Genomic DNA, 21,446 nt, shown 5'->3' with positions numbered 1-21,446 from the left:
TGGTGATAGGTACATTAGATAGTTCTCTGAATGCTGGCAGAGTGGTATTGGTTAACTATTCATCTGTCTCAGATACTGCATTTTGTTTCAGGAAAATGATGTTAATAGCACTGTTGGGGCCATCTATAATGCGTAAAGATGCTTTGCAATTAGCCATTTTACTTAGCTGCAATAATATATGTTTTTCTTTACCTTCAAGAAAGGTGGTTATGGGAGAAAAGCCCAGTAAAATTGGACTTTGTTCCATGAGTGACTTTGCCATAACTCCTTGTGCCATCTTAACCAGTTCATTTTCTTGCTTTGACTGAACTTTTATGAAGGGGGGGATAAGCTTGCCTCACATTGTATGGCAATACTCTAAATAGGACTTCTTTAACATTGGTGAATGAAACCTGGTTTTGTTTCAGTGTGGAGATTAGGGTTGTCATCAACAAATTTATCTCACTGATTTAAGGTAAATTAACATGGAACATCTTCATATGCCATAACCAGAACCCAGAGCCACTTCATTTGTTTGATAGTGAAAATGTATCAAAAATTAGCCTTATAGAAGCATGAACACTTAGGAATTATTTCAAAATCTGATTAGACAGGATGCAGAAAAATAACTTTGATTAGAAATAGCAGTCCATTGATCATCATCTTCGTAAAAGCAATTAAAAACCTACCAATCTATTTTTAAAAAGAGCACCTTTTATGCTGACAGTTAGTTGACCAAGTTGTTGAGCCTGAGAATGTTCAAAAGAATATTAATAAATAGATGACAATACTTTTGTGAAAACCATTTCTATTAGCATTTGCAAGTAATTAACATCATTATGATAACACAATGAATAGGATTGCAGTGATACTTACATAAAAGATGGAATTAAAAAGATTCTGAAGATCCCATTGTAGTACCTCTCCATCAATATAACTTCCAAAAATTCTTCAATTTTTTTTTCATTTGAAGAGCAAAACTTGTTCATATTCACACCAGGCAAGCTGGTAAGTGTATATCCTGAAGCAGGGTAATGCAGGATTGCTGCTGTTTGTCCTGCATTGATACAAAAGACTCTTCTAAGGAGGAAAGACTTTGAGATAAACAAAATGCTAATGGCAATTAGCAAGAAGGATGTTGATGCAACTCTATTTGGATGCATTTACATCTTCTGCAATTTCACTAATGGCTCAAGAAATAATTGCAAAACTGGTGTTTGATTCACTGGAGTAACAATACTGTGGTTAAAAGAAAAGATGTTAAAGTCAGAAAGTACTTGCTCAGTGACCACTACTTAGAGACTATAATTATTGGTAAGTGTTGATTTTTATTATAGATCATAATATTATCAGAGTGAAAAGTTAAGATTTGTTAATTAAAGATAAACACTTATCTTTTAAATCCCTAAGCAGTAATTCCCATAAAATTTTTATTTGTTTAGTAATAACAAATACATAAGTGAAGGAGGATGCGAGAGCAAAGACCTTAACCAAAACCAAATTACTTTTCCAGTAATCCTGAGTGTGTTGCAAGAAGACGACAGTTGGGTTTTATCTGCTCTCCATAATTTCCATGGGTAGTTAACATTCCTCGACAGCTTTGGTGAAGTTATGGACGTTGGCATGAGTACCCGTAACAGCAGTGTGTCAGCTTTGGGTGCAATTGATACTCAGAAATAGGGAGATTAAAAATGACTAGAGACAGGGAAGTGTGTCATGTAACAGTCAAAAGGGGTTTTGATAAATGCAAAGCAACAAATTATGGAACAACAGACCTGAGGGCACATGTGTACTGACTTTGAAGTAATCTACCCTTTCTAGCTTGGTAATTCTGAAGAGAAGGACTTGGAAGAAAATAGTCAAGCTGTGTTTTTGGATAAATCAAGAAGGAACTAGAACACAGATCATCCGCATAGCATTTCTTGTTGTACAGATTATGTCACTGAAATGATAACACACTGTATTTTGTGTACCCTTTCCAGTTAGGTTACCTTTCCCTAGGAAAAAAAATAGGAAAAATAGAATTTACCTCTGTGTTTTAAAGAGGAAAATATCCTCAGAACTTCCTGAGTCTAATTTACTAGTTTGAAAGGAACGGTGATCTGGAATTTTGGAAAGAAATCCTTCGCTTAAAATGTACTGGGCAACATGTGGAATAATTTGCTAAATAACACCATCAAAGCAAATAGCATGAAAAGGAGTTTGAGGCAGATTTTTCAGAGGGGCAAACAGGGTATTGAAGTGCACAGCAGAGAAACACTTGTTATGAAAAGATAACCCCCAAGGGGACAGGCGTGCTGGACCAAGTGGTCTTTTCTTGCACAGCAGTTCTTTGTTCTGGTGTGAGAAAAAGCATTAAAAAACATAATGCAGAGAACTGGGAAATGCAGGGGAGATGTGGGTTACCCTTTGGCAATACGTTCTGAGGGTAAAACAAATGATATGTTCACTTTTGTGATCCTGAGCGGCTGCGGGATGAGATGATTTGAGAGCAGAGGTGACATAAATAGAACAACGGCGCAGAGCGAAGCCGTCTGCTTGTTTGCTGTGCGACGATGCCCCGCCACCCGGGCACCGAAATCACGAGTTGCGGGGGCTGCTCGTGCACGTTGGGCAAAGTGTTTCTCTCCGTTCTCATCCTCAGGGACTCTTGCGCCATGTCACCATAATGAAATAAGGTCTTGATGCCACCTCGTCGTAAGGAAGCTTCATTTTTAGTTGCGTTTAGTTGAAAGGGAGAGGAATAGGAAGCAATGGCTGCTTGATGGAGCTTTTCTTGTCTTTGGCTGCTAAGCTTCCATGCTGTGTTCCTTAAGGCTCCTTGGAGATACATAGGGATGGTTTGTCCCACTTCTGAATGAGACATCCTGATTTGCAGAAGTAATTGCTCTTTATGGTTCCTTTTCTGTTTGGGTCCTGGACAAATGGCAAAGGAATGAGACTGATCTTGAAGTGAGTCCTTCTTTTGGCCATTCTGCCCAGGATGCCAAGGAGAGAGCACCGTCCAACACCTGCGGGATGACCAGGAGCTGTGAAGAGCAGCGATGCTGGCCATGAGCCCGGCCCTGCAGCGGGGAGGACGGTGATATCTGTAGTTCAGCAACCTGCTGCTGACTATCTTTGATACCACTCAACAAAACACAGCCTGCCTGGTCCAGGGACATGACAAAGGAGCTGTTGCTCCTTGATTTCTATTTTAGCCTCAAGTCCAAGCAGAGAATTAGAGCCCTGTAGTGTGAGGAACTAGATATTTATTGATTACTCAACATGTAGCTCCCCCATGGGTTCCTGCAGTGGCATAATGTTATTTATTTTTCTGCTTTCATTCCTTTTGTAGTAGCTGAATTTGTTTGGGTTTGGGGCAACCGTGGAGTATTTCAGGGAATTGTTCACTGTGATTTTAGGATCTTTTTCAGGAGCACTGTAGCTCATCTAAGAGTCCCTTAGAGTGTGTAATGTTGTAAGCTGCAATTTCTTGAGCACATTATTTTTGCATTTCTAGGCATTTGTTTTGCAGCTATGATTTTATCACCCAGACTCTCAGGATCGTGAGATCCTTCTGCAGTTCTTCAAGGTCAGTTGAAGATTTGACTTGTATTGTCTGCAGGCTTTGCCACTATTTCACTCACAGCCTTTTCTACGAGCTTTGAGAATTGCAGAATGTACTTGGTAGTGACCTCCAAACTATTTAGAGACTGAGGACGACTTCATCTTTTTGCAGCAAGGCAGGTTCCTATACTGTGCTGTGCCATGTGATGGCTTGAAACGTGTCTTTTCTAGCACTTCCACTGGACTCTGCTGCAGATTAAACAAGTCCTGAGTACTAGGACTGTAAAGAAAAAGCAGGGTCAGCACTGCAGGAGGATGAGTAGAGTTGGGAAACCAACTAAAATACTTAGATACGTTTATGTTGTGCTGTTTTAGAAGAAGAAGTATCTCAAGAGTGACTGGTTACCATCCACCCTGTTTTCCCTTCTAGTTTTTGATCTAAACACTACAATGCTATAGACTCTGGTTTCAAAGGGGAAAATAAGCAGAGAATATTAAGAAACAATTAAGGTTTTAGAGTTTAGCCAACAGCAACTTTTAAATGGGAAGTAAATTATAGCCATTCCTCATTTTCAGCTGAGAGGAAGAAATTAATTCACAACTATAGCTGGAGAGTTTTCTCTTCTTTTCAGCAGATACCATAATTTACCTCTGAATTATTGCCGCCATCTACATTGTGATCCCAAAGACAAAGCAGGAATATTGTATTGCATTTCTTATTAAAGCAAGCTGTTTATACAGTGTTAATATGTTTACATTCAGGAGGGATTTCTGGAACAACACAGCTGCTGCCTTTCAAAGCGCGAGCAAGCTTGCGCTGCTTGTTTATAGTCATGTGTGTATTTGAGGCAGCTTGGGGAAAAAATGCCTTTAAACTTCCTTAGGCAAAAACCCTGCAGAATTTAATAGAGGATACAGGTTTTCTTATTTTTTTGTCAAGCATCCTATTAAACTGAACAGATTCCTTGGGACAAGTTCTGTTACAGAGCCTTGTGTTTGTTAGGCACTGCCTTTCCGTGCAAAAGAAATGGCTTTGAGTACAGGGAGATGCAGGTCCTTTTCAGACTTGGTCATTGATTTTCTGCATGACCCTGGGCCAAGTCTCTTGCAGTTCAACATTTTTGTTGTCAAATCCACTGGTGGGAACCTCCTTGGGAGCAAGCTCAGGTGTTCAGTATTTCAGCATCTGCATTCGGTCGGTGGTAAAATAACCCTGAACAAGGCAGGTCAACTGTGTTTGTAAATCACTTGGTAATTTAGAAATGAAAAATGCAATACATGTCTAAGGACAATTGTAGTTATTTTGAATGGCCATGCCAGGGAAAACTGCCGTTTGTTGCTATATTCTATTGAACTTCCACTGTTTCAGAGCTGAAACAGTGTTAAAAATTCACTGGAAGGAAGAAAAGAAAAAAGAAAAAAAAAAAAGGAGACCTTTTGCCCGTAGCAGGCTGTAAAAAGCTCCAGAATTCCTATTTGAACCTCTCTCTAGGTTTTATTTTATGAGGATGCAGAGGTTCATCTACTGTACTGACTGGAATAGGAACGATGCTAATGTGCAGACCGCTGTAAAATTGTCTGCTTACAATGACAGAAGCTGCTTTCAGCTTCTTCTGAAACTTCCACGACTCTGTTCATGTCTTCCTTTTTGGGGGATACGAGCACTTTGGGAGCTCCTGTGTTGATTTTAAGGCGGCCTTGGGTACCCAAGAGTTTCTTGCAGCCAGAGCAGCAGCCCCCAGGCCTGCCCTTGTGCTGCTTCCATGGTACCAATGCAGGAGTTGTACAGCCAGGTTAGGAGCCGCTTGGGAAATAACAAGAAATAAAAAAAAATAAAATAAAATAAAATAAATAAATAAAAAATTTTAAAAAAAGAAGAAAAAACAGGGTTTCTATAACACAAGCCGCTATAGAAAGGGATGCTATAGAAGCATCTCTGGATCTTCTAGTAGAAGTAGAAGTAGAAGTAGAAGTAGAAGTAGAAGTANAGTAGAAGTAGAAGTAGAAGTAGAAGTAGAAGTAGAAGTATCTTGGCGGCAAGAGCAGGCAGAGTGCCCCAGGGAGAGACTTTTTCTCCTGTGGGTTCTTGATGGGGCTTCACCCGGTCGTCTCGTGTCGGAGGGCGGAAGAGGCTCCATGGCGGCAGCCCCGTGGAGCCTCACGCCGGGCGGTCCTGCCGCTGCAGGAGATGCTCCCGGGTCCCTTCCCGAGGCTGCTCCCGGCCTTTCAGCAAGGCAGGAGTTGGCAGTTGTTATTAATAAAAATTAATAAAATTTATAATAATAATAATAATAATATATTAAATAAATATATTTTAATTATTAATAATAATTAATAAAAATTAATAAAAAGCAGGGCCCCCCTGCTGCGGAATTGGCCCCGCGATGCCCGTTTGGGCTTTGGAGCAGACGAGCTCACGCTCATTAGACGAAAAAGAGAGAGAGACAGATTTGCAGATGGAAAGTTGCTTTTTAAGCATGCTGGATGATCTGCTCAGAGCACGACTGCGGAGCGGGGCATGTTCTCTCATTATATGCCTGTTACTTTTACTTTTCTTTAATTAACACTGGGTTTACTTCTTGCAAATCAGAGCTCGGTGAGGTTTCGCTTTGCTCTTTGGTGAGCCTGGGAGCGAGCCGCTCCTCCCAAAGCAAACTGTGTCATGAGCAAAAAGGGAAAGAAGCAGCAGAGGGTTTTGCAAAGCTTAAACCCCAATCAATGGTAATTTCCAAAGCTAGCCGTAAAATCTGCAAAATTCGGCAATTTTTAAATTTTTAGTCCCAGTTATACAGGATCAGGAGCAAGCTCGAAACTCAGTGAGCACCTCTTGGCCCAGGAATGTCCCACTCCAAGGACACCACACAGACTACACTTTGCTTCACATTTAAATCTGAGCATTTTCATTGATGTTAATAATGTGACTGTTGAGGCACAAATGAGAAGGCTGGAAGTGGCCCACACAGGCCATCCCGTTCATTAAAGGGGACCAATTTTAGGTGAAATTCTTGTAAGTAAGCTGGGAAATACTGGGAAATAATGCTCCTTGCAATTTCCCCAAGATATCCAGAAATGCCTTCTTTTGGAGGGACAGCTGAAAAAGGCAGAAGAGGGGGCAATTCAGATCTGGGAAGGAGGTGTCTGTGGCACACTGGAATTTCTTTTGGGTTCCTGTGTAACTAAATGTATTCATGTCAGGTGCTTATTCTGAAAGTGCTTTCCCCAGTGCTGCTGTAGTGGTGAGGTCTTGAAAAATAAAGGCATTATTCTGAACAAATACTCTTAAAATCTTTGTGTACTACATCTAGGCTCTGTTAAGAACCTGTTCGTAAGTGTTGAGGAACAGTATGTTGTGAGAAGTCCATGTTTCTGATCTGCTCACCACCAGAGGAAGCTACTGTTGGCTTCTTCTAGTCATCTGTTACTTGTTTTACAAGCTATTTTAGACAAATGTCCTTTTTTACAACTTTAGCTGTGGCTTTTAGAACTATGATGGGCTGTTTAAAAAGAGAAACAAACCTTTATAATCAATAATTTGTGGAATTAGGTTAGCTTTAAAAAGAAAAGAAAAGAGTAAGAATATTAAGGGGGGAAAAAAGTGGGATTGTATTCTTTTTGTGTTCCCCTCCATATGACTCCAGGAATGAATTAAGCCATTGTTGTTTGATCTATTGCTAGGTTATATGTTTTGTATTGATCTGTTGTTAGTTTATATGCTCAATATAATACTCTTAGTATATAAGAGTATATGTTAGAGGGTGCACAGGTAGATTGTGCCTCATGAATTGTTAGGATTCGGAGCTAGAGAAATGTCTTGGATGAACTGTGAATGAAATATCCTATAATACAAGTAGATGTATCCTGAGGGAACAGTATACCTCTACTGTGAAACTATGAATTAACCACAGCAACCAGATAAATTATGGTTTTTCTCTCTTCTTGTAACTGTAAAATACAGCTATTGAAGGGCCCTTTGCCATTCCCAGTCCCACAGCAGCATTTGGACTAACATTAGCACTAGCTATTTCACAACGGCATGTGGTCTGCGTGCAAAGTTATAGGGTAAAAATATTAAATCAGTTCAGCAGTCTTAACTGGTTGGGTAAATAGTAGGAATCAGCATCCTAGAAAAATGAAAACAAGCGAGGGTGGACTTAATTATTCTGTTCTTAAAATAAAGTACCGAATGACTCAGAAAAATGCTCAGAAAAAAAATGACCTGGAATTCACTGCACATGTGATTTTATCCAAGATTTATCTGTGAATTCATTCAATTTATTGCAGAATAGTAAGTTGTATATTTTGATAAAAACAAGACACTTCTTATATGACTGCAAATGGTAATTCACTAACATACAGATTAACATCTATTTGAGGTTTAATTTTTAATGCAGGAGCAGTTAGCATGCCTGGCTCCTGTTTCATGGATTGTTTCTTGGTGTGACGATAATATCCTCCCCAAGACGGAACAAAAGCAGGTTGAAATATCCAACACAGTGACACTGAAGAAGCAACAGAAATCGAATTTGGGGCTGGACATTATCATTTCATTTTGATGGAAAACTTTTACTCCAGTTTTGAATTTTAGAAGTATTTGTAATGGGAACAAAAGACAAGTCAGTCCTAAGTGATGATTAATGCTCTTTCCTTAACGTCTCAGGCTTGTTTTTAATTTAATCCCTAAATTCCAGTGTTTTTTTGGTAACAGGGTATTGTAGCCTGGTAATATCAACATGAGGTGAAAGCTGTGGAGACACAGTGCTCAGACCTGTCATTTCTTGGATTTTTGGTAACTAGGTGGGAGTTTTGATTAAATGCCTGGGTCATAAGTTTCCCGGGATGGTTGATCTCTTCCTGTTTGGGCAGCTCTTACTCTCGTAGCCTTCAGGGTGCCTATTTTAATCAGCGGGCACATGGGTGCCCCAGCATTTTGCTCTCCAGAGCCTGCACACGTTGGCTGTGTAGGTTAAGACTGAATCTAGGCTTCTTTACCCAGCGTGTAGACAGCAGCAGAACAAGGTTCTCCTCACCCTGACATCTTTACAGATTTCCTCTTCATTTCTATGAGTTATTTTTCAGCACTTTCTCCACTGTTGGAGGTTACAAACCAGCCTCTCAGGCGAAAAAGGCTTTCTCTGCAGTTTGTTTATTCTTTGGCGAGCTTTTCTGTAGGCTTCTCGTGACAAAAGTGATAGTCTGTTTTCTGCTAATGTCTAATCTCCCTGCAACTATACACTTGTCTTGTGCTTGTCTTTTTGGAAATGGGGCACAAGGCAGAAGATTTACAGCCTTTCAGGCATCAAGGACATTTGGTTTACGTCTCTCCGGGTTACTCGGAACATGCTTTGTGGTATTGAGGGAACCACATACACCTTAGATTTATTAATAGTAATTTCTTTCTCAGACAACTCAATTAATTATTAAGTAATTTATTTGCTTGCACAAATCACCATAGTTTGCCTCTGGTGATATTTAATAGTGAATGTCTAGGAAAAGCAGTTGCGTCTCCTTCGAGAAAGTGAAGTTTTATTCTTCAGTTGTAGAGAATCAGAAAATGTAAGAGATTTTTAAAACAATGTCAACAAAGAAATTATCCTCTTTCAGTGATTATGAAAATAAAGTTTCTGCTCTCCAAAGAAAATATAGTAATTAGGAAATTTGCAAATGGAAATTAGCCTGTGTTGGTCTTCTCTTTATTTATGTCATTAAATGCAGTATTTAATTAGCATATATATTATTCAACTTTCAATATAATCCTTTTTGTAAGTCCAAGTTCAAACCTAAAAACCAAAATGGGCTCGATGCACCCTATTGTTCACATGCAAAGCAGCTAGCACAGATGTGAAGATATGAGGTGAACTGAAACATTCATATTTCATAAAGATGCAGGCTACGTTCTCTCAAATTATGTGCTGAGCTCTTATTTTTAACTTTTTCTAATTTGCATACATATTAGTCCCTGTTTAAATGATGTGTTAATTCTATTCATTAGACTTCAGTGAATGCATCTGACTCTCCTGATAATCAAGCCCAGGTCCCTGCAAAGCAAATTATGGACTTCCATGTTGCAAAACCCCTTGTAAAGGAGACATTTATCATTGCTGAGCCCATTTACGTGCAGTACTTGGCTGCGGTGGGCAGGGCAGAGGCCTCTCCCTTGGGCTGCGGGTAATGACGGTGACCTCCGAGTAAGGACCTGCTGCCAGGTCCCTGCAGTCTCTTTGGTGACAATTGGGCACTTCCCAACCTTTCTGCTCCGATGTTGAAATGCCAGTTCAGCTCTTTGGGGAGAAAGAGTAGCTTGACTCACATCCTTGCGTGGATGCCTTCAAGAAAGTGGAAGATGGAGAATTTTCTATTCCATGTAATTGGATGGCAGAAAAGAGAATTTGAGGGCCAGTATAGATCCGTTCGGCCAGCAGCTCCCTGGAGCACATTTGGCTGCAGGATCCTTCAGGGAGTACCTGCTTCGTGGCAGTGCTTTGAAAATCTGCAGATTCAGGTAGCCCTCAACGCAACAGCTTGAAGGTGACAACAGTGCAATAGGAGCCCTTCCTCTGGGTGTCTGAACCACATCTTGCACTGATTGTGGCAGTAATCTGTTTATAACACACTGGGAAGGAAAGGGACAACGATGTGGTTTGGGATTTACGTGTCTGCAATTGCATATCAATTTGCCAGGCAGTGACAATTCGTCTTTTTAATTCTAGGTTTAAAAGCATTGTTATCCCAGTGGTGAGCCTGAGGTGGTAATTTCCCAGGGTTTTATGTTGATGGTGTGAGCCCCGAGTGGTGCCACACGGGGAGTTGCCATGTGTGCTCTGATTAATACAAAAATTGATGGGAAGCAGGAAGATTCTTACACCATCACTGTGAAGGAATACTTGACATCTTTAAAGGCCTATAAGTTTAGTTTCCATCTGTTTTTTATTCTTTTTTTGTGTTTTTGCAGAGTTGGGGCCTTTTCCAAAAACAGGGCTGATGTGCAGCAGGGAATTAATTTGGCTCTTTCTGGTAGCAGGAGGTTAGAGTTCAACATCCCTGTTTTTGTTGTCCACAAAAGCTACATGTGGACATGTTATCCATAAAAGCTACATGGAACAAGTCTCCCCTGGTATAGTTTGAAGAATAGGTGGGGGCTGTAAGGAAGAGACCTGTTCTCCCTGCAGCAGAGCTGTATTTGGATACACAGAATATGCAGGCAAGAAATCCCAGTGTTTGATGCACGTCCTCGGCAGCTGCTGGGGCTCGCTCTGCCTCACTGCGTAATCTCATTCGAAGCAGCTGGGCACTTCTCAGCCCGCAAGAAAGGCTCCCATTTCAGCAGTGTTTGTAACGCAAGCCACAGTTCAGCCTATAGGGAAATGTAAAGCGCTCCTTTCATTGGGATTGTGAGTTTTGCAGGGTTTCAGTGCTGGCTGCAGGCTTGGAGCTGCCTTGTGCTGCGGAGTGCAGGAGAAATTCAGAGCTTTATACCAGCTTTTTAAATGTATAAACCATCTGTGCCCCTCTTCTCCTCAGCCCCATGGGTGATGTTGGCTGGATCCTGTTGACTTCTACTCTTGCGAGCTGGAACTGGGTGTCCCAATTCCTTGTATCCTGAGGGAAAAGGGCTTTAAACTATCCGTGTGTTTCCTGTCTTCCCCTAGTCCATGGTTTAATGTCAATGGCCATCTTCAGAGCCCTGTTTGCCAAGGAATGGCCAGAGCAGCGGATGAAGTATGTCCATGCATTCTTTTTTCCATGTCTTTTTTCCTTAATGCTCCAGCCAGCAGCCACTGACTCCGGGCAGGGTTGTGCCCACCACTCCACTCATTTTCCCAATGACTGAATTAACTTTGTCATTCCTCTCTGCTGACCGTATCGTATTTATGCTGCTGTGAAGGAGTTAAATTCAAATGAGTTGGATATTTTCTGTTGCAGGTCATGTTCTGTTTTGACCTTTTCGGTTTCACTTATTTTCCCCTTTTAAAGTTACTAGTTTCATTTGAGATCTTAACATCAAGCCAGTTGCTTTGTGAAAATAAATATTAATGAGAAGGCTGTTGATAGCATCAGATGGGTAGAAAGAAATGCTTTTATAATAAATGGAATTTAATATTAATTGAGTGTTTGGGAGTTAAAGCAGGATGTAAAGCGACAATTTCCCAGCATGGCAAACTGCCCTTTGTAAAATCCAATTAGAAGTGTGAAGAGCAAATCGTAAGCAAATTTGCTGTAATCGCACAGGGGCAATGCAGAAGTGGAGCATCATTTGGAGCCTGGGGTCTGTTGCCTTAAGCATCTCCCAATCTCTTGAATCACTATTTAGCTCCTGTGTCCAAGGGTGCATTCTCCACCTCTTTCCTGGATCCCGTCTGCATCCCGTCGCTCCGCTCACACTGGATTGGGACAGTGTTCTGCAATGAAAGAGCACATCAATTAAATGCACCGTGTCCTGCTACACATTTGCCTGGGAGAAGGGACCCATTTGTTAGCTGGCTGAAATTACCCTGCCTTGAACAGAGCAGGGTTTGCCTCAGCAATGCAAGCGCTCACATTTGCTGCTTCCTCGGAATGATCAGGAGTTGTTCACGCCCCAAACTGCAGGGTTGAGTCATGATGCAGAAAAATAGGTGATTTGCAGAGCTGGGTTGCAGATACATAGCTAAATGCTGCCTGGAGTGACCGAATGCAATTGTCATGGATAGATCAGAGCATCTGTGCTAGGGAGGAGCCTCCATGCCAGACCTAGCCGGCATCCTAAAGAGGGATGTAAATTGTTCAGTGGTTATAAATTATTCAGAAAGAGTTTTTCTAAATAGGCAGCCTGTATCATTGCGGTCTGGCTGATAGAGCTGCTGAAGCTGCTATAGTGAGAGGTTGGTGGTGACCTTGCAGACATCCTGGGTATCATGTGCAAGAGGCTTCACAAGCCTCCAAAATGAGGGGGCATGAATGGTAAAGACCTGAACAGAGCATTTATAAACCTGCATTTGAAGTCTTTTTTGTCTACAAAACTCCTCAAATTGAAATATTTTAATAAAACAAGAGGAATTATGTCCCAGTCACTCTGAGAGGTGGAAAGTGATGGAGTGGGAGCCTGGCTGGGCAGCCATGGGGATCCAGAGCCTGGATCTGATCGCTGCCATAATGGTAGGAAAATCACCATCAAAGATCACTGAGGAGCCCTCATAGAAATGAAGATAGAGTGGGAGGGAAACGCATGTGACTTGTTAGAGACGTCAGCGTCGTGCCGCTTACCTGGCAGCAGACATCTCCGAAATTCCTTGACAATCATTTGCTTTTGGAGCCGTGTCGCCTTGACAGGCTGAGGAAAGATAGAAAATATGAAGCTAAGAACTCGCATTTAATTTGCATGCCTAGTTTTGAACAAGTGCCTAACAGATCAAGGGACATTTGCTAGAACATCACGAATCCTTCATGTGTTGATCGCTAAAATGCAAACTCCATTTCTTATGGGTTTTTTTTTCCTACAGTCCCCTGTTTCCCCACATGTACCAGCACTGAGAGGTTATAAAGAGTTTAATAAAAGGTAGATTAAGGCATTGGTGCAAATCAAAAGAACAGTCTGTGGATAGAAAGTGCATTAAACAATATCTGGTCTTAAGGGAGCTAATAATTAACATAGGTTGACTGGCTTTCTTCTTTGCCTATCTACCGTGAATTTTTATCTTGAATCAAAATGTTCTTTTTACTGTGATTAGCTTTTTTATTAGATGTGTCTGCGCACTGATTAAGACAACTGAAGAGCAGCAGTTTATTTGCCCAAATGTTTACCTCCCAGAAAGGGGGTTTGTCCTAGGAATGAAAGTGGTTGCTAATTTTCAGAGTAATTTTGACTGGTTTCTTAAAGGCGGCATCTCTTCTGCTTCTGTTACCTTATGATTTTGCAGTTCTTGACTCCTAAATATAATTGTGGATTCATATGATTCATAATTCATATGCTTCATGATATCATTTCTAATATGCCCTAGTCTTTGAGTCCTTCTGTGGAGTATATATTTCCTTGACACTAAAAGTTCAAGGCACTTTGAATCAGCAATAGGCTTGAATCACTTAAAGTGTCTTTTTTGTTAATATTTTGGAAAGGGAATTCTTTCATTTCAAGCATTTTCAAGAACATCTTCATAGTCCCTTCTATGTCCCAATGTAGTATATTCCACCTCCATTGCATGTCAATAACACTCAGAATTTTTTAAGACCAACTCATTGCTTATTTACCCCGTGGAAATGGCAATTTGAAATGCACATCGTTTTTACTTTTATGTGCTGCTTTATTATGCCTAAGTATACTTACTGCTGTTTGCTACTTTTCTAGTATTAATTAGATCTTTTCAGGAGTATTTTAATATCTTGGGACTTGTTTGTCATTACTGCTGTTGCGTTCTTTAGAAACGTTATTGCAGGCAGTATTGCAAGTGCTGTTTTACTGGTGCTACCTTACAGATCTAACTGATGCAAGGGCTTTTATGTTGATATATTAATTGATGTAGGTCTCTTATCTTTAGTGAAGGGAGCCCAATGGAGATAATTACACCGCACTGATGGTCCAATTTAACCAGAATTGCACTTGAAGTTTACACAATTTGCTTCTCTTCAGCACAGCCCTATCTCTGAGCCCAGTAGATAAGGAATATTGAGCAGACAGCAGCTCTGCTGGTATGAGATAGGTCACTGGGGTCTGACTTGGGTGTTTTTACAGAGCTTATTAGAGATATATGCAGTATGCTATAATGGAGGACACAGCACAGGGCTTCTTTGTGGTTTGCTTCCCAGGGTGATAGCTTTTTGTCTCTGGTATTTGTGTTTCCTTGTCGCATGTGTTAACCTTTGAATACAAAAGCCTCATTAAAGCAGTTCTTCAGATGCACATCCCCCTGCCTTCCCTAGAGCTCCCCGGAGTCCCTGGCGTGTTCGTACCGATGACGGTGAGACGCCAATCTCCAGATGGGTTGATTGATAGGAAAATTAATGATCCTCAAGACTTCTGTCCAGGTTCGTTATTTGGTGGCTTACAAATCTGTGCTCTCAGGGAGAGATGGTTGGGGAAGGAGGACCAGCTGGCTGCCATCCGCTCCGCTCTGTTAGTGTGATGAGGGAACGTAAGTAGTAGCATTAAGTAATATATTTGCAGGGTTCTCATTAACGTTATCTTCCAGGTACTAAGTAATTTGCTCCTCTGCGTTTGGAACCAGCTGCTCTTTTCTTTTCCTTTGAGTTACACTTCAGAGATATCTTTTTGTTCTGTATGTGATTATGTACTAAGTGGAGCTAATACAGAAACCATAAAAATTTTTGAGTACCTATTTCTTTTTGAAATAGCCATCAAAAAAAAAAAAGCTCACTTTCCAAATACACAGTGGTGAAAGAAGAAAGGAAGTGAACACACATGTAAAACTTTACACTGGGCCCAAGTAATCTGAAGCTGGAACATGTCCAGCAGTGCTGGGAGATCTTCCCACCTCTCCCATCCAGTTATAATTCAACTGCAAATGCACTGTCTAATGAGAAAGAGAGAGATTCCCATTGAGCGCTCCTTGGCTTGGTGTACCTGAAACAAATGTCAAGTGGCTGTTCTGATACCTCATTTGGAGGAAGAAGAGACTATATCTGCAGAGGAGAGAGCAGGGCTCCTTCATTTCCGAGGTAATTAAGTGGCAGTAATTAGGAAGGTTTAGGTGGCTCATCCAAACAGAAAGTCAGTCTCTGCTGTCCTCTCTCAGGTGGGATCATCCCTGTATTGCTCTTCTTATATTGTAATTTTCATCTAGACTAGTTACAGTTGGTGTTTAAAAATACCTACCTGTTAACCCCTGAGTGTTAACCTCCCTCCTTACTCCTTCCTCTCCCGAGATTCATCCCAAGGGGGATCCATGCACTGAAATGATAATATCAAGTCGACCAAATGGCGAGTTCTTCGAGGTGCTGCTAAAAGCTTCTCTCCAGTAAGAGGCAATCTTCAGTGATTGCTGCTGTTCCCGTGATTACTGAACAACTCTTCACTCGGTTAAATTTAGCTTCCTTCTGTCAGAAAGTTTTCGGCTCCTTTTTAATATTACATGGTGTTTAGCTTAGTGGAACTACACATTTTATAGGAACCGCCTAAGGTATTATTTGATTAGAAAAGGCACGACCGTTTTCCACTGTGATTTTCTAGTCTTTGTGGTATGAATGTTGCATTAAATAAATTGTTGCCTCGTGGAGAGGAAAATGAATGCATTAGGCTTCCCTTTGGTTTTTAAAACCATGTCTAATTTTTAAACCATTTTAAAGCTACCACCTATAGATTTCTGCACCCTCTTTTTGCCTGCAAACACAAAAAACGTGAGTGGTGTTGCCTGCATGGAGAAACTTGTTTTCTCACAGTAGAAAATACTGATGAGTAAAACCATTCAGTGATGAGGAAAATTGCTTAGTGCATCCAGCACAGATGCTGTGAGTATTGATTAAAGCAGGAGGGGAAAGTTGGATGCTGCTGGCCCTGTCCGAGGTCACCAGGAGTGTAATTAGTTACCCGGTGTTACAGGGCCAAGTGTCATCACAAAGGTTTCACGAACGCCTTTGCTGTTCTCCAGGGACATCAGGAAGATGGGACAGGGAAGCGTGGAGAGGGTTTGTGCTGAGTGAAACTAAGATTTATCCACTTACAATTTGCCATTAAAGAGCTTTCCAAGTGCATTTCTCTGTTGGCCACCCAGGCACTTTCTGGTCACGCAGCTGATGAAGTGGGGAGGGCTTCTGAAAGCAGGTGATCTCAGTGCATATTGTCATTTCTTTAACTGCTTCACCACTTAAATACCTTTCTAAAAATGTGTATTTCTTACCTGAAGTGCAAGTTCAGCAGGGACTGTGCCTGGCACAAATGGGTGTGTGGTCTGCGGTGCAGGAAGCACCATCTAAATCTGTAATCTCAGAGAAGCAGGAGCAGAGGATTTTTAATTTCGTGGAAAACTGTGTAGTCAGCTGGCAAATTTAGGCCATAAATATTAAATTAGCTGTCTTTCTAAAACAACCTCCCCCCCCCCCCCCCGACTTGTTTGCCAATTTGTTTTTCAGGTGGAGAGTTTTAAGGGATGTGCTCTTTGTCACAGGCACTGCCTTGAAATCTTGCCCACATTTTCTTTTTTCCATCTGCCTACCCTATCTTGATTATTTGCATTTACAGTACTCACAGTAAAGTATTTGCTGTAGCTCAGGCGGGCTGTAGAGGTTCTAGCTATTGCATCTCCCTGCTCCTGCCCCAGCTGCTCCAGAGCAATGCGGATCCCTCGCCCGCCAGCACGGGATAGACCCAATGCAAAGGGGGAAAGGCTGTGCCCTCCAAACTACTCCCTGCATTCCCAGGGCTGTCACACACGCTCTGCCTCTGTATTGGAGGCAGAATTAACGAAGCTCCAAGGTTCTGGCTGCCGTGAGGAAATTAAATGTGTCTGTGCTTACCAACGCTTATGGTGATCCCATTCTCCCCTCATACTTCTAGATGAGGATAAAGGAGAAGCTGCTTGACGTTTATTAACTAATAACCAAGAAAACCTGTTTCAAGTGTCAAAAATCTCAGGAGGCAGCTCTTCCTTTGCAGAAGCTAATCAGTTATTTTGCTCAGCAGAGAGGGAACAAGCATTTAACCCAGCTAATCATAATCAAGCCCATCTCGTGGCATCTTTTTATGTTTGCAATTTGATAATAAGGTGCTGCCGCTCTGGACTCGGTTTGCTTTAATAACCCGCTGCTGGTGTGTGTGCGGGAAGTCTCTGGGCAGGGAGATGCTTTCCCTAATGCGATCTTAGCATTCCCGGCCCTGCCTCTGCTCCTTCTCGGGGGACATGCTAATCTCGCAATGTTTTACTTTCTGCTTTTTCCTCCATATGTGGCAATTGTGTGTCTGATCCCCACGATCTCGCACGGTTATGGCACCCCAGGGAAAGGCAGCCAAAAAAACATATGGGGCTAGAGAGAAGTGTGTGCTTCACTGCACACGGGCCTCGGCCAGGGACAACAGACTCTTTGCTGTTTTGCAGAAAAGATGTGCACTCTTGAAGCAAAATCGGGGCTGTGATTTTCTTTTCCTTAACCTCTCTAGCAATATGGAGATTGTTCGGAAGTTAGTGTTTTAGTCGGAAAGATCTTAATAATCATTTATGCCATTGACAAATCCTGTTTGTGCATTCACTCTAAGGATCAATTTTAGCTATAAGAAAAAAAAAATTTTTTTTTTTTCTGCTGCTGATGTTGGTTTCCTCAGAGAATGTGCACACAGGCGTGTGCCCACGTTGGGATGCAGAGTTATGGGCTGAGGTGCTCCTCTGGATCACACCTGGTCTAGACCTAGATCCAGATCTGCATCCACTCCCACCTCTCTCCATGGCAGCTTCTCCAATGACTCGAACAAGCAATTTTCTTGTCTTTTACCCAGCCGCCCCATATGCACACACAGATTTACTCCAGCCTCTCGTAGCCTTAGCAACTGCTGCCACTTACGGCTCTGTGAGAGCTGGGAGAAAGGTAATGAGTAGAGGAATATGCCAGGGGATGGAAGGAATATCCAAAAGTGAAGGAGAAAGCAGGTGCTAAATTGTCTGAAATGGCTTTCAGCAGCCTCAGTCTCAGCTAGCAGTACTTACTACTGTAAAATAGACCCGAGTTTGCAAAAAGCTTTTCTTGGGCCCAGCCTTTTCCTCAGCCTCCCGACCACAGGCTTAAAAAATGGGCATCGTCCAGAAGGGGGGGCCCTGAAGACCCAAGGACTCTGGGAGATGTCCCAGAACGACGTGGAGGAGAAGTACAAGAGTAAGAAACAGCTCAAGAACCAAAATTTGGTGGAAAATTCACACAGTGAGTCGGTAAAACCAATGGTAAAAGGTCTGTTAAGGATTCAGGCTGCTTTATCCTGCTTTATCTGGGATCCAAGCCCACACAATCCCGTCAGCACTGACTTAGGATGTCTCCAGAGCCGCCAGGGCATGGCCAATGCTCAGAGCTCATGCCTGGGACTAGATTTGGAAAACTTAATGCTCAGAAGCAGTTGAGACAAGTATGAGCAGGCAAAAAATGGGTATTTGAGAGGTATGTGTTCCCCAAACTTGCTGGTAGCTGGCATTATAAAGTCATGAGGATGCTGTAAGGGTGTATTTCTGTTTGAGACTGGGAGAACATGTGGTCAGCTGTGTGGTGATGCCTTTTCAAGATATCTGCTGGAAGTCTTTCAGGAAAAAAATATGGAATTGTTAATGACTTCAGTGTTTGCAGCAGACTTTACTGTGGGAAATATTAATTTAATATGTTCTTATTCTAACTATGTCTGCAGCTATCACCATTGTGGGCCTTACAATACCATGCAATGTGATTATGTAACACAATTATGTGTTTTGAGACTGTCATGAAAAAGCGAACTCATGGCTGCATAAAAAACAGCAAAAATCATAATGCCAGCCTATCAGAGCCTCTCAGAGTATAAAGTAGCAAATTACAAGAAATTATTACCTTTCATAAGTATCATGAGGATGACAAAAAATCCTGTAAATCCCTTCATAAAGGTCTGTTCTTATCAAACACCTTCCTAAGGCCTTCGTTACCAGGAGAAAGGGCTTCAAGGAGGCCCAAATACATCAAAATCAGGAACATTTTCAGGCCTGTTTCATATTCATAGTTTCTTCCTTGTGTGTGACTGATTTATTCTGCTGCGAGCCCCCAGGGTGTGCATTGTCCGAAATAAAGGCTGCCGAAAAAGAAGCGAGCGAGAGCAGGAGCGCGTGGGGAGGGGGAGCTGAGCTGGGGCTTCCCACCGCTGAGCCGTGCGGGGCGTCCGCATTTGTGGCTGCATTAGCTTTACGCTGCCCCTTCACCAAAGCACACGCACCACATAAATGAGAAATAAGCACACAGTGCAAGACGGCGGCTTGGGAGAAGCTGCTCTGAGGCGGGGTTGCTCCACGCTGGGCAGCACGAGCCGCCCGTCCCGGCTTTGGCTTGAGTTGTGTTCGAGGTGTGCTTGCCGTGCAAAGCGCCGCGGGAAGCGCAAAGAGATGCGCAGAAATGCAGCAAGTGCGGAGCAAACAAACGGCCCTGGTGACTTTAGGGGTTTGCTTTAGCTGAGAGAGTGCTCAGAGCGCGGGCTCCCCGTGCCCACCGCGGCACAGGACCTTGGCGGCCGCTCTCCCAAAGCCGCTCCACGCAGGGAGGTGCTGAAGGGGCCGCGCAGACTTAGTGCAGGTGCAGAGGGGCAGCTCGCCCGGGGTGCCGGGGGCACCTCCGTGGCCCGGGGACGCCGCTGTCCAACGCGAGCGCGGACCCCTCGCTTGCCACAATAGCCGCCCGCACCCAGCACGACTCATTAAATATTCAGTTCCAGCCTCGAGCAGCTCATTAAGTCGGCACTGAGCAGTGACGCCGGGGCTGGAAAACCCTGCCTCGCTTACCATCACCATGCAGAGTCTCCCTGGATCTCTTCATGTTACTCTGCTCGGTACCTTTCTGTGATGACCAGCTTGTGCTCGCTGCTTTGCATTAAATACAGGTAAAAAAAAAACCATCCATGTGGATATAAGTTCTTCTGTTCTTTACAGGCCTTGGTAGAAATGGGGCCCAAACTAAACTAAGAGTCTGTGCCATTTTTCTGATAGCAGCGGATGTGATTCCAGTCTACAGGAGGAGAAAGGGAGGAGGTTTATAAGCTTCATAAAACTTGCAATGTTTGAAGGATAACTTTAATATCAGAACAGCATGGTGACGTGGAGCAGTTACAGAGGCTGCATTGCTCTCTCCACGGTTAGCTGTTGAAAGTTTTACAGTAAGCGTAGTGTCTTTGCTGGATTTGATTTGAATTATATGCTGAATTTATTTCTTGTGTTCACAATTTCTTTCTGAATGGTTTATTTGAAACCTGTTTTGCAACCACTAACTTTTCTGAGAACAGTTTTATATTCAGTTATGCTTAGCAATAATATACAGAATGGGAGCAGGGAGGTAGTTAGGGTGAGTGGCTGTCATGTCAATGAAGTGGGGTACACTGGAATCAGGAATTTGGATTGTAATTGTAGAAAACTTCTGTGTTTTCACTAACATTTTAAACTGTAGCACGTGGAAGTGCAGCAGAAATGGAGTGGAGAAGCAGATCACGTGCAAAAGTTTGGGGTTGTTTCTCAAAGGTCAGTGTTTTACACTCTGCATTTTTCTTTCCTTTAACAGAAAGTGTTTTCAGACTGCACATTTCTATGTGGAAGACAGCAGCTCACCCCGTGTGGTCCCCAATGAAAGTATTCCCATTATTCCTATTCCAGGTAAGACAGGCTCTCTTGTATTTGCACTAATTGAAGCCTCTTTTATTTCCCTAAAGGAGAAAACTTGCTATTTGTGGTTAACATGATTTTTTTTCATAGACATTCGTTGTATCAGTGCCGCTTCATTGAAATTCATGTGCTTTGCAGTGGGGCTCTGAGTACCAGTGCAGTGCTTTTCCATAGGCACTTCTTCCACATTATTTTAATTAAAAATTTCAGAATAACCTTTGTGAAATGTCAAGAACAGGAGCAACATTCCTTAGAAATACGACCGCGTTGCATCCAAGGGGAAACGGGTTGCAGTGTCAGTGTGGGTTGTGGACGAGGGATGACCAGCTCCACTGCTCTCCTGAGACCAATTGGCTTGTTCCCCTCTCTCAACATGTGCAGAGATGGGGAAAACAAAGATAAAAAGTCCAAAGTTGTTGGCTAATTTGGCCTTCGTCGAGTTACCAAAGGCCCAGTTGTTCTCTGAGCTGCGTGGAGAGCAAAGCTGGAGCCGGAGTTTGGCACTATGTTCTCTCTATTAGACATTTCCCTAGGAATTCTCAAGTGTGGGATTCAGTTCTCTTAAAACAGTGATGACAGAAAGCAGCTTGATGTTGCAGTGGCCTGTGCAGTCGCTGTCTTCTGCAATGTTAT

At 42.4% G+C, this 21,446-nt stretch overlaps 1 protein-coding gene across 1 annotated transcript in view; it reads left to right on the top strand.

Moving 5' to 3' along the window:
- Positions 1 to 21,446, top strand: part of PTPRG (protein tyrosine phosphatase, receptor type G) — a 364,795-nt gene that overhangs the window by 308,145 nt on the left and 35,204 nt on the right. The window contains exon 14 of the mRNA XM_026052517.1: positions 20,713 to 20,804. Within this exon, the coding sequence (XP_025908302.1) occupies positions 20,713 to 20,804 (92 nt within the window). The remainder of the gene's footprint in view (positions 1 to 20,712; positions 20,805 to 21,446) is intronic.

Source organism: Nothoprocta perdicaria, unplaced genomic scaffold, assembly GCF_003342845.1.
Source record: "Nothoprocta perdicaria isolate Ctin4 unplaced genomic scaffold, notPer1 scaffold_9, whole genome shotgun sequence".
Taxonomy (NCBI): Eukaryota; Metazoa; Chordata; class Aves; order Tinamiformes; family Tinamidae; genus Nothoprocta; species Nothoprocta perdicaria.
Note: the sequence above shows the minus strand (reverse complement) of the source record. Positions and strands in the feature narration are given on the sequence as shown.